This window comes from Hippocampus bargibanti, linkage group LG18 (genome assembly GCF_051943395.1).
Source record: "Hippocampus bargibanti isolate YZ-2025 linkage group LG18, ASM5194339v1, whole genome shotgun sequence".
Taxonomy (NCBI): Eukaryota; Metazoa; Chordata; class Actinopteri; order Syngnathiformes; family Syngnathidae; genus Hippocampus; species Hippocampus bargibanti.
Genome location: NC_142751.1, coordinates 7,730,500 through 7,743,715, shown reverse-complemented (window position 1 = coordinate 7,743,715; position 13,216 = coordinate 7,730,500). Strand labels below are relative to the sequence as shown.

The 13,216-nt window shown below is 41.9% G+C and overlaps 2 protein-coding genes across 6 annotated transcripts in view; one reads left to right on the top strand and one right to left on the bottom strand.

Moving 5' to 3' along the window:
* Positions 1–13,216, top strand: part of astn2 (astrotactin 2) — a 287,375-nt gene that overhangs the window by 223,367 nt on the left and 50,792 nt on the right. For 4 of the 5 annotated variants that reach the window (XM_089020242.1, XM_089020241.1, XM_089020239.1 and 1 more), the window contains 4 exons: positions 2,171–2,295; positions 2,422–2,526; positions 3,537–3,716; positions 12,049–12,368. In XM_089020242.1, the coding sequence (XP_088876368.1) occupies positions 2,171–2,295; positions 2,422–2,526; positions 3,537–3,716; positions 12,049–12,368 (730 nt within the window). The remainder of the gene's footprint in view (positions 1–2,170; positions 2,296–2,421; positions 2,527–3,536; positions 3,717–12,048; positions 12,369–13,216) is intronic. The other variant, XM_089020240.1, reaches the window with a different exon arrangement.
* trim32 (tripartite motif containing 32) lies at positions 5,755–10,290 on the bottom strand. The gene is made up of 2 exons (XM_089020243.1): positions 10,188–10,290; positions 5,755–9,132 (listed from the first exon to the last, which is right to left on the bottom strand). The coding sequence occupies exon 2, from the start codon at positions 8,748–8,750 to the stop codon at positions 7,125–7,127; it is 1,626 nt and encodes a 541-aa protein (XP_088876369.1). The 5' UTR covers positions 8,751–9,132; positions 10,188–10,290; the 3' UTR covers positions 5,755–7,124.

Here is a 13,216-nt window from a genome sequence, read left to right as displayed (position 1 = left end):
ATAGTGAGAGAGAAACTTAGCTTTGCTCAAGGTGTATTTGGTACCAACGAGGAGAATTTCAGTTTTTTTCACTGTTAAGTTTGAGGAAGTTATCGGTAAACCAGGATTTAATTTCAGAGAGGCAGAGTGAAAGGGAAGAAGGTAGAAGAGAGGTGTCGGGTTTACATATTGGTTTATATAGTGCTTTAACAACAGCTGAAGCTAACTGGAACAAAGCACTAACATAGAAAAAAGGGAAATGTTGCCCTTTGTGGAGAATAAAAAACAATAACAGACGCCATGGCTAACGATTTATTGGCACCCAAGCATGAAAAAAACAAAACCCGAACAAATTCGGCAATGGCACTATACGTCATATTTTCAATTCCCGAATGAATTTGTGAATGGCAGTGAATGAGTTAAATGCCAAGGCACTTGACAATGAGTTCTTTGTGGTGCCCCTTGTTCACATTTGTATTCAGGACTCGGGAAGGGATTAGGGAGTCTGGGAAAGTACTCGCTACACATGGATCCTGAATCATTTACAGCGTTGGCATTGTTGAGCAGACCCATTCATTGCCTGGAGATGCAACTGTCATTGAAATGACTGCAGGCAGGCAGACCTGTTGATGGTGAACACTATTAAGAAGCAGCAATAATTAAATAAAGCCTGGACACAGCATGCAGTGCGATATGGCTTTGGATGATATGAAACAAACGATTGTGACACTCGTCAAGAAAAGAATGGAGACAATGAACACAGCTGCTTGCATCATGATCGTTGGGCTTGGAGATGCAAATGCTTGACATTTATTTTGTGCTATTTGCAGTCAACGATCATTCGTCCAGTCGGTTTCGACTGACTTTGTTTTGTATCAGATGGAAGCAGATCCCTGTGGCCAGGTGAGGAAGCCAAGCGTGCAATGTACACACATGCATAGTGATGATCTTGAAGCCGTTTAGCAATCCATATGAAACCATTATGAACCGCGCAAAGCTTGGTGCTTAGCGAAACCAATGAAAGAGGAGGAAAAATGGATACAGCAAAGAGTCAGTAGCAGTCGCCGGCGTGTTCACGGCACACGTTCTCAACACACGCGCTCGCATCCATAAAAGTGGATTATTATGGGAAATGGTTTGCTGCCGCTACAACGACCGCACACCCTAGGCTCAAACAATGCAGGGCGACAATGCGTCTATTTTGGGAAAATGGAAGCGGGCTGACTTCATTCGGCCATAAAAAGCCCAAAGTATCTTTATCTTTAGCACAAAGGTGAAACGTACAACACAAACACAGACACACACACAATCACTGATGGCAATTTATTTTTTGAAATAGCCTCTCACACATTCATGGGGTTAACGGTGACAGAAATACACCATGACGCATACACCTTTATTTATTTATTTATTTATTTGTGTATCTGTTTGTTTGTTTGTTTGTTTGTTTGTGGTAGAATTTTATTTCATTGTTTGCTTGTTTATTTCTTTATTTTATGTTATTTTATTTGTCTGTTTATTTTATGTTATATTATTCATTTATTTATGCATTTTATGTTATTTTATTAGTTAGTTTATTTTGTTATTTATTTATTTGATTTGATGCTTTACTCATTTATTCATTTATTTATTTAGGATTTGTCGACTGTTTCTGTATTTATTTATGTATGTATTTATTAATATATTTATTTGTATATTAATTCATTCATTATTTCATTCATTACATGGTTCATTCAATTGCTATTTATTTACTATGAGTTCGTTCTTGGTTTATTTATTTATTTATTCATTTATTTGTTTGTTTGTTTAGTATTTTATGTATTTATTCATTTATTTGAAGTACTCTGCGTGGTCATTTTTTGTCTCCCTTTTTTTCTGAGCAATTACTAATTGTTTGCTGAGCAGGCGCTGACTACTTCCAGTGCAACAAGAACACTGCGCCTCAAATCTTTGCCCCCGCCCCCCACCCCCCACCCCTGCACCTCTCTCCTCCAAAGAGTTTGCGCCAGTTCCAAAAACAGCAACATCGTACAGCTGATATGATTGATTTAGTACTTGATTACTTTTATTCAAAGTTTCTTTCTTCAAATGGGTTTTTCCCCCCTTTTCCTTCTCCCAAAGCTCCACTTTTAAGTAAATGTGTGTGCACCTCAGGTTAATGTGGGTTAATCTTTCCTTTTCGTCCCTGCAGAGATAACAACTTTGTGAAGGACTTCCCCCAGCTCGCCGACGGCCTCATGGTTCTTCCCCTGCCAGTGGAAGAACAATGCAGAGGTGTGTTGTCAGAACCACTGCCAAACCTGGAGCTCCTCACAGGTGAGGGTGTGTTTGTGTGCAAACAGGGGTCTAAACAAATCAACACACGAACAAAAAATCTGCCTATCTCTAGTTGAGCTTTGTAAAAAATCTCATGTCCTATTGTCCATTGCTCACAATTTTCAGGCGATGCCAAATTCAACGAGGCTGCAGGTTACCCGATGGTTCAGCAGTGGCGAGTGCGCAGCAATCTGTATAAAGTCAAGCTCAGTTCCATCACTCTGGCTTCAGGTTAGCCCAAAAAACATTTACCGCTTCTTGAGAGCATTTGTTCAATCACTCCTACAAGGCACTCTTTAAACTTGAAGTCTAAACTCTGTTTTACTTGTTAACTGTTAACAACTTACTTCAGTTGTGTACAAACTTTTTACAAAGGGGGCCAGGTTTGGTGTGTTAAAAATATAGGGGGGACAACCATTGCAGATTATCTTTACATATAAAAGCAATTAATTTAAATAATTCACTTCACATTGAACTAAAACAACCACTGTCTCTTTACAAATGAGGCAGACACAGTTGTTACGGATTTCAATGAAAAAAAATAGTCCAATATCCACCCATCCTTGAACTGCCCTCACAGTCAACTTTCCTCCTTTTGTTGATTTTCACCATTTTAGAAAATAGGGGGGCTCATTCAGCCAATTACTCGCGTACTAATTTGCTTTTTCCCAATTAAGCCTCTAGATGGCAGCACCTAGCCGCGTTGGTAACAGCGCTACTTTCCAATGTATTAATTCTAAAAGCGGGCCAGACATTATTGGTTTTATGACAGATGCACCTCATATTACCCCAGACCCATATAACTTAGAAATTAACTCATTTCTTTCTGATTTAAGAAGAAATTCTAAGTTTTCTTGCACAGGATCGAATGTGTATGTAGTCCTAAAACTCAGTATACTATCGATCCTGGAATTTGAGTGAAAATGACAAAAACCCTGCCACTGGAGTGGACATATTTTTACATGTGTGGCAGTGAATGAGTTAAATAGCATGCCCAAATGAAGCACATAAACCTTCATACAAAGACGGAGAGCGTCTAGAATTAGTAAACAAATTCCCTACCAAAGATGATTTTATCCTGTGCTGAGACAATGACGACCACTCCAATCGTCTCGACAGGTGGTTTCTCCACAAGGTTATGTGCGTCCATATTTTTTGACCCCCCCTTGTACCCTCTCCTGTGCCATTATTGGGCAGCAGTACAGCGATTGGATTTATTTCTCACGTTTATGACCCATTAGGTTTCGCTAAGATTCTCAAGACGCTATCAGGCGAGAGCACTCGCGAGGAGTTGCTGGCATTCCTCAGGCAATATGGCAGCCACTACGTGTCAGAGGCTCTGTATGGCTCAGAGCTCAGCTGCAGCATCTACTACCCCAGCAAGAAGGCCCAGCAGCAACTCTGGCTCCAATACCAGAAAGGTGAGACAAAAGAAACACACAAAGGTGCGGAAAGGTTGAGGAGGAACATCATAGTGATGTGCTGTATTGTTTTCTTGGTCGGGAGTTTATTTTACATGAACATTGTTGTTGACCATCCCATGAAAAAAATACTTGTGCTTAATTTTTTGCTGTTGCCCTATTTCAATGGTAATCATACAAATTTAAATTTCATACAAATCTAGCCCACTTTTGAAGATATTCAAAACCGACTGGAACATAAAAGTGCATCAAAATAATATTTTGACAATGTCAAAGCGATTTATTATACTCAAGAATCAACAATTCAAACACAGAACGGACTACAACAAGATTTTGTTGTGCCCTCCCCCCCATCTGTTAAACACATTGTAAAGCTCACATGCTCCAGAGAACCTGAGAGACATAGGGGAGGGAAGGAGGCAATTCAGTTCTCGAACCTCATGCAAATGTCTTCACAATTGCGGGGTGAAATGTTTCTCACCCATTTACGCGGAGCGTGGTCATGAACACAGATAAATTCATTTTCAAATGTATTTCTTGCCACATAAATTATTGTTAATTATATACAGTACTCCGTTTGAACCTATTTAATACTTTGTTTTGATTTTATTTACATTTTTTTAAACATGAATTTATCACATGTTCATATGAACTCGCTCGGCATAAATGGGCTAAATAAAAATCTAAATATGACATGAATAAATATGACGCCCAGTTCTTTCCGTACCCTCGTTGTTACATGAAGCAGTTCTAGATGAAAGACGAGATAATCAAAGCATCTTTTCACCAGTGTATCAGGGACATCATGGTGGAATGTGCACATCGACTACAAGCTATGTTGAAAGCAGACACACAGCTGTAGCATCCATTGACAAAAAGAGATTGTCTCACATCTCCTGTCCCACATAAATCCGCTTCAATTCCAAGTAGCGACAGTTCCACATCCGCATTGGCGCTCTTTGTTATATACTAAATTAAGTGCAGTCATAGTTAAGGCTTGAACAAAGTGCTCCAAAGACCACAACCTGGGCTGGAAGGTGCATATTACGTACATATGGCAGGCTTATTTCCCACACAATATAAGATCTAGGTTTTTGCTACCTGCCCCCCAAAAATAATATTTAATATACTTATTTGTGCCATATTTGTGAGTGTGTTATTTAGGTAGCATAAACAAGAAACAGTGAAATCCCACAAGTTGCTAGCCAAAAAAAGAGTTTAGTGCAGTGGTTCTTATCCTGGGTGCGATTGAACCCTTAGGGTCTGTGTGAATCAGCCTCAGGGGTTCAACAGTGCCTTCAGGATACAATTAAAAATCTTATATATAAATCTTGAATTTTTATTTACTTTTTTTTCACTAAAGAAGAGTTCTGTGAATGTGCATATGACCTAGTTGCGTTCGATACCTCAGACAAGATTGCATGCAGAAGGTTTGGTGTTGATGAGGTGAATAAATGCCACAGGTGACTGTCCTCGAAACAAGAAACAGACAATGAGTGTCCTATGCCCTGTTTTTATTGCTGAGAAATTTCAATCATGAGTAATCTTGCCAAAACAAACATGTGGATCTAACCTCTAAAGATGGAGGACACTGATTTGCTGTGGCCACCCCTTGAAGGGAAAAGCCGAAAGGAAAAGAAGAAGTAATCTTGCTTCTCAAGATTGATATTATCTGTAAAGGTAGACATACAAAAAAGACAGATGAACATAAGTACAGTTAAACCCACGAAGTAGTATATTTTTGCTCGTTTGTGTGTGTACCTTTTTTAAAAAAACATTACTTTCTTTGTACATGAGGTTAAATCCATCCATTTTCCGTACCGCTTAGTCCTCATTAGGGTCGCAGTGGGTGCTGGAGCCTATCTCAGCTGTCTTCGGGCACAAGGCGAGGGACACCCTGAATTGGTGGCCAGGCAATCGCAGGGCACACAAAGACGTACAACAGTCACTCTCAAACTCACACCTAGGGACAATTTGGAGTGGTCAATCTGCTTGCCATGCATGTTTTTTTTTTTTTTTTTTTTTTGAGTGTGGGAGGAAACTGGAGGACCCGGAGAAAACCCACGCGGGCCTGGGGAGAACATGCAAAGTCCACACAGGACACGAACCGGCGACCTCTGCACTGTGAAGCCGGTGTGCTAACCACTCGACTAAGTACAGTTAAACCCATGAAGTAGTATATTTTTGCTCGTTTGTGCGTGTACCTTTTTAAAAAATATATATATTTTCTTTGTACATGAGGTAAAATGTCAATTGTCAATATTATAGTCAAAGTCTAATTTGCAAAAGGTAATTAGGTTTGCAACATGGCCTAAAATGAATGTCATTGTCATATAGACTGATAATACCAGCACTTAACAGCGATAAGTTGTTCAAACGTGAAATTATGTCTTGTTGGTCAGAAAGAATCAGATCCTCACTGCTTCTTTTCATTACAAATTTGTATTTTTGTGTAAACATACTCATGTTTTGTATTTTAACAAAAGAGTGTCTTTTGACAAGACCAAAATAAATAATAATTTGAGACCCATCTTTGTAGCATTCTCATAATAAAGTGCTTTATATTTCAAAAAAAGTTTGTCACTTAAATGCGGAACCAGACAGACTTTTGGAACAATATACTGTAGGGTTTCTTCTAAGTTTATCTTTTTTCGTATTGGTAGGATTTGCTAACACAACAATATATTAGCGGTTAGCATTGGCTTCCTCTGTTCTCTTGCTTAGTGTCGTAATGAAAAGCACGGATGTTTAACCATTACATAACAATTACATTTTTAGTTACATTTTGTACTTGCACGGAAAAGGCCATTCAGAATGATAAAAATGCACAAAACCTCAATTATGAGAGTAACATTGGTTTTTTTTCCCCACTTCACAGCAAAGGCGCCACATAGTGTGTTTGTGAGACAGAATACTTGGTGCATGTTCGCTGAATTGTACAGAATGCAGTTTCGCAAAGCCATTGACATACGTATTAGCTAACTGAACAGAGAACTTTAAAGCTGGCAACATGCGATTAAAACAGTTTGTCCACAATAAGGTGCTTAATAGGCCCAAAGCCCAGAGATTGACACTATCCCACTATTCTCTTCAGTGTTCATTTATTGCAAAACATAAACCAGTTAGAGAGAGGAACTTATTTGTACGAGATAGCATTTGCTTAGTAACAAAAGATGGCAGGCAAAGTTTACTTTACATTTGACCTTCATAAAGCTTATTGTGTTGAATAATACGAAAGCCAGCTTAGTTGTGTTACTTTGAAATGAAAATTTAAATTCCGTTGGCCAAAACAAATTGTTGTGAGAATGAGTTAAAATAATAAAAAAAATAGTCCTCCGTGTGCATATTTTGCCAACGCCTAAGAAAATATACCAATGCTTCATTTCGTATTTGGTGGGGTTCACAGCTCTAGGAGGTGGAAGAGTGCCTTTTTTCAATATATGTGTAGATTTTGACACAGTGGTCCCAGCAGTCCAGTACTAAGAGCTGCCCTTTGGGGGTGGTGGCCACACCCACAGGGCAATTCAGTCCATCTTGGATGAGAACCTTAAACCCTCCTTCTTTGGGAAACTGCAAGATTTCTTTCCTGCCACTGTCCGTCACCAGCAGATCCCCGTTGGCGTCAACACACATGCCGGTGATGCAGAAGAATTCTTCCGACTCGGAGAAGAAATGGCTGATCTGCTTGCCAAGTTGTCCATCGGTGCCCACCGAGCCAATGGAGAAGCTCCCTTCCAGATGGGGCTCATTTGGGCGTTTCTCAAAGTTGAGCGCCAGGCCTTGGGTGAAGTAGACGGTCCCGGCGGCATCGCATGTCACAAACTTGGGCCGCACCGCCGAGCACAAACGGTTGTAGCTTACCACGCCGAGGTTGCGGTCGACGGCGAGGCACCACAGCTTGCCCCCTTCCAAATCCGACACCACAAACTGGCCCGAGGACATTGCAGTAATGCCCCATGGCTTGATGAGTTGGTTCTTGCTGCAGGCTACTAACTGCCCGTCCATGGTGTACACTTTAACTGAGTTGTCATAGTTGTCAGTGATGCCTATCAGGCCCTGAGGTGTAACAGAAATGCATAAGGGCATCAGGTTCGGTAGGTTAGCACCAAGGAAGCTCAGGACCAAGTTTTCGATGCTGCTAGCGTTGCGGCAGAATTCACGCTGGAAACCTTTGTGGTTGAAGATTTGGATCCGGTAGTTGCCACGGTCAGCCACGAGGACCTCGCCTTGCTGGGTAACGCAGATGCTCACTGGTAAATTGAAAGAACCAGGAAGAGCTCCCTTGCAGCCCATTTTCTTCACAAGCTGGCACGTCGGGTGACCTCCACACGCGCCTCCCTGCGGTTCCCCCCCTGTGTCCATTGACTTGGATTTAAAAGTGCATGGTGAGCTACTTGTAGAGTCATTGACTGCTGCAACCATGTCAACATATCGGTAAAGATCCATGGGAGGCGCTGTTGACCCACCTACAGCCCCATCTCGATCATCCCCGTCACCCTTGGGTTTAATATCCAAAGCACAATCCAAATTGTCCGTATCAACTGTGTACGTGCTTGTGGTCAATTGTGCCACCTCGAGCGGTTTGAAGTGTTCCGTTCGGATCAACTCCGGCTCATGCAGCTGAAACATTGTCGGCAAGCTGCTCCGTAGGTTGAGTTCCTCGTCTTCACACCCGCCTCCATTGTCCCTCAGCAAGCTGATGTCGCTCTGCCTCACCCGCATGGTCAGATAATCACAGCACGAGATCACCTTCACCTCCGCAATGTTCAGGATGTACGTCTGCTCTTCAAGAGCCTGCTCATTAAGCTTTTGTACTTCTGCTACTGAGGCAGTAAATGTCCTCCGTGAGCAGCTCAGTTCTTCTTGAAGTTGCAGCTCGGCCGCCGTGTAATCCTGCTGCACCGCTCTGTACTTTGCATTCAGCGATTTGGTAATGTTTTCAAGAGCTATCTTTTTCTTCTGGATTTCGCTCATGATGTCGCGTAAGGTGGACAGTTTGACGCCCAGTTCTTTCCGACGTTGCTCGGCAGCCATCCGAATGGGCTGAACGGAATGTCAGCAGTCATGGCAGTAGTGTCGCGGCAGGCGGCTGCAGCAGGAGCCGCACATTAGGATGGCGGCGGAGGCTGCGCGCGACATTGTGCAGTCCAGGATCTTGAGCACTGTGAGATTGTCGGCCAACTGTGAGATGTTGCTCATGCGTGTGACCTTGCTGCAGAATGGGCAGCGCACACCGTTGATGGTATTGGCCAACAACCTCTCTAGGCAATGCCGGCACACCGTGTGACCGCACTGAAAGAGTTTGGGTCTCATTTGGTCTTCGTTGAAGGTCTCCAGGCAGATGGGACATTCAAGGACCTCCCTCATTAGATCTGGGTCAAGTGGGTAGGATGCTGCTGCCATTGGGGCTTTTCACCTTAAAGAAAGAAAATGTCAGAGGTTATCATATAACGTGTTGGTGAAAAGTGCCAATCCGAGCTCAGTTAATTGATCCAGTTTAGGTAGCAAATAATTAAATATGGCTCTGTTTTTTGGAGACTTGATCCAAACCCGATTAGGACAAAGCTATGACAAAAAAGAAAATGACCGTTGATTACCTAGGTGTATCTGCAGGATGCAAAAGGCTATTGCATAATTACCACATTATTGTACTGTTATGCTATCTAGTAATTGAGAAGCACTGTTTTCTCAAAATCATATGTATAAATATTCAGACATGCCTGCAGTAGAATGAATAGAAAATGCTGATCATTTGATTTGTTTTGGCATGCAGCTAAGTATTTCAAAAATGTGCACAGAAAGTGCTGAGGAATGAATGACTCTATGTGTCTTTGTGTTGTCATGTTGTCTTTGGGTTGTCATCTTATTTGTTAAGTTTTTTTAACGTTCTTTTGACTCCAAGATGGCGCCGGGAGACTGGCTGCCTTTCCAGCAGCTCATGTATTTTGGTTTTCTACTTCCATTCCTTTCATCACTTTGCAGCTGTGAAATGTAAATGTTTCCACTGCGAGACTAAAAAAGGCAAATCCAAATTTTAATGGCCACAGAATTTCGAACACGTGATTTACGGCGAATGTTTTTCATTTACCATTCACACAGAAATATTTAGACTGTGATTTGGACGCAGCAGAAAGTTAATGCAATGCCTAACTCAGAAGTTACATTGCAAAACAGGATAAAATGTCGTTCTTTTTCAAGAATCCAAACGTAAAATATGTCTCCATCACATTCAACGTGACAAGCCTGCATCTGAAGTGATGATCATGTTGAATGGCGACCTTAAAAAATGCAAACATTGTGCTCACGCGACAAAGCTAATAGAGCAGCCTTCATAAGTTTCGGCTAATAATTTGACAGGCCACACGAGCGAAACGTCCCTCTCGAAAACAATCGACAGTGTAAATTGCTATTTTTGTATGACTGTACACTCGAAATGTGCTCTCGTAACGTGGCACTGGGGGAATAAATTACCTTTGTTTGCTTGCTGGGTGGTGGCAAGCAAAGATGTGCTGAGCCTGAAGACTTTGCTTAGGTTTCTGCTACAACGTCCGCTGCAGCGAACTGCAGTGAAAATTACGTCATTTACGCAACGGCCCAAGTGTACGAAATTTGCGTATAGTCAGACGTTCGTCCTGATTCGCTGCTGCTGCTGCTAATAATAATAATAATAATAATAATAATAATAATAATAATAATAATAATAATAATAATTGTTAGTGGACACTAGGACCAGGCATCTCACCCAGCACGGGAGGGGGCGGGTTTATCTCACATATATTTCACTGCATTTTCTGTTTGAGTTAGATCCACTTGTTAGCCGTTGGAATAAACACGTCTCCACATTTAGTCGTGTGTGCTCTTTCCTCAACGGCTACAATAGTACATTTCATTTATAAGATGCGCGGCAATGAGCACCTTCAAAACGCGTGGAGATAGTACTGTTATTATCGTTGTTGGCTGATGCCTTCCTTGCGTTGGATTGGATGTAGTTTTTATTTCTTTATTTTTTTTGCTGTATTGTTTGATAAAATACAAACATCTTACACTAATAATTCGTTTTTAACGCACGCACACACACAATCGAGAAACAGTTGAACTGATGTCATCTTTTTTTTACTCGTGATAGTGATTGCAGAGAATAACCACTGGGTGTCAGAATAAGTCTTCGAACCGAATGGGCTCATTCATCTGTTATAACACCTGCACTCCATAGCAGAGTAACGAAACGACAAAAAACAAATGTTCCAATTTCCTCTTCTAGTAATTAAGAGTAACGTTTGTTATTCAACATGTTTGATTATTAACCTAGATCTTTCATGAAATAGTCTGACTTCACTGGTACTGTATATTGAAAGTACATTACATCTTAAATACATGCTCAGAGAGAGAGAAAGTGAGAGAGAACACTTGGGATAGAAGCAAGAATGTAATAAAATTTAATACATTACAATTATTTATCACATTATGCACACCCAATATTAGTGAAACCAATGAATACTGCTTTGAGTCATTAATAGTACCCAAAACATTCAAACATTTAAATTATTGGCTAGCATTTGTGCTGCATTGCAATGGAACTTATTTGTCACCTTGTCTGTTGTTTCCCTAGGCAACGCAACCCCGGCCACCCACTGGGGTTGTGTCCCAGATGAGTAATTATACTGCAACCAACAACGACATCTTAATTCACAAACGGGTGCGAGATCAATGACTTGGGAAATTGTCACCAGTCTTTTTGTCTATGCCTGTGTGTCTGCGTGTGTCCCTGCACATCTGCAGATAAATGTGACAAAAGAAAAAAATATATAAAATTAGAGGATCATATGTGTGTAGGGGGGGAGGCAATACTTAGACAAAAGTAGTGGTTTGCCACCATTGTGTGGCATTCATAGGCAATATTTTACCTTTTGGGAGGTGAGGAGGGGAATCAATTAATTATATATCTTGTCCTGTCAATAATAGGTCAGCAGGGTGTACTGAGACCTTAGTGGCACAAATGGCTCACAGATGTGACATTACAGGCCTTTGGTTACTTGCTTGTTGATGCCTTTTCAATTGAGTGTGATGATGACACTCATGATTCCACACACATACCGTATGTTGTCTCCTCATCCTCTAGAATGGCTTTGTTTGCCCGTCACCCGACTTCCAATTGGAAGATCAAACCCTGCTTATTGACTCGACGGGGGGGAAGCCCCCACTTCCTCCCGGCCATTACAAAGCTGGTGACAGGGAGCGTTTAGAGGTTGTCGTTCTTGAGCAAGAGAGTCAATCCAGATGTAGACAATAAGCAGTTTGTTGTACCAGTACTTATCCTTGTTTTCTCTTTCAGAGGCAACAGAGCAAGGGCTCGGTGGTGGCAGCGGGCGTCATGAATTGAAATCGGTGCCCTTTATTAGCTACCTGGCAGCGTTGCAGAAGAGCCAGCTGTTGTCCGACGACGTGGTCAGTGGTGTGGACATCCTTTGCGAGGAAAGGGGCAGCTGCCCACTCAGCTGTCACCTGTGCCACCACCAGGCCGGGGCGGCAGGTGGCCTGGCAGCGAGGGGCCGCGGCAGGGGCGGCGAGCCACCCTCGCCCATCCCCGTGCTTTTGGATGTCAGCCGCGTGGTGCCACTCTACAGCCTGGTCCAGGACAACGCCACCAAGGAGGTCAGACTCTTATCATATAGTATGGTTATTACAGTATATTAGAAGAATTATTATTAGAAAGAAGAAGAAGCTATGAAACCTATTTCAATCCTAACTTTAGTTGCATATTTTGGGACATACAGTAGGGTCTTCACAACATGACCCCGACCCCCCCATTTTCCTCACATATAGTTCCCAAGCCAACTACTTCTGAACTGAGCGCTTGATACCCTGTTGCAATACATCGCAAGATAATATTTCTTTTTTTTTTCTTTATTTCTTTATTCGTTCATTTTATTAACATCAACTCCTTAATTAGTGGTGTAAATAAGTGGTGCGCAGGTGCACATGCACACTGAAAATATGCAGGTGCTCTTGATTGTGTCAATAAGCATTTGCTTACCAAGCTTATTGCAGCTAAGCCGCCAGCTTGACTGTGGTCAGGCCAGCTGAGCCCCCAGTCGCAAAGTCGAATTCAAGGGGAACCGCTAGATCGCTTCAGAGCGCCAACTTCAAAATCAAAGCATATTGAGTCATTTATGTCTATGTGTATGATTACTTGTTGGGTTTTTGTTAAGTTAGCATAATGCATAATATGAACAATTGTTTTGGCGGCTGGCACAAATTCACTCGAGACTGCAATCCAGCATCTGAAACAGGAGAAACTCTACTTTCGTCGGTGGCCGATCTCGGCTGAGCTGCCCACGAGACGGCGGGCTTCACGGATGGCTCGGTCTCATTGTGGCTTTGAAGCTCCGTCAAAATATGTCAAAATATGTGGGCCGTTGCGCAAAAGGTTTAGGGGTTGAATGCTTTCGAGAACTGCTGAATCAGCTGATTGCCGGTCATGTGCTTGAACAATTTGCATT

Bases quoted from the DNA above. Each gene is read 5' to 3' on its own strand.
- trim32 (XM_089020243.1), bottom strand. From the start codon at position 8,750: ATGGCTGCCGAGCAACGTCGGAAAGAACTGGGCGTCAAACTGTCCACC.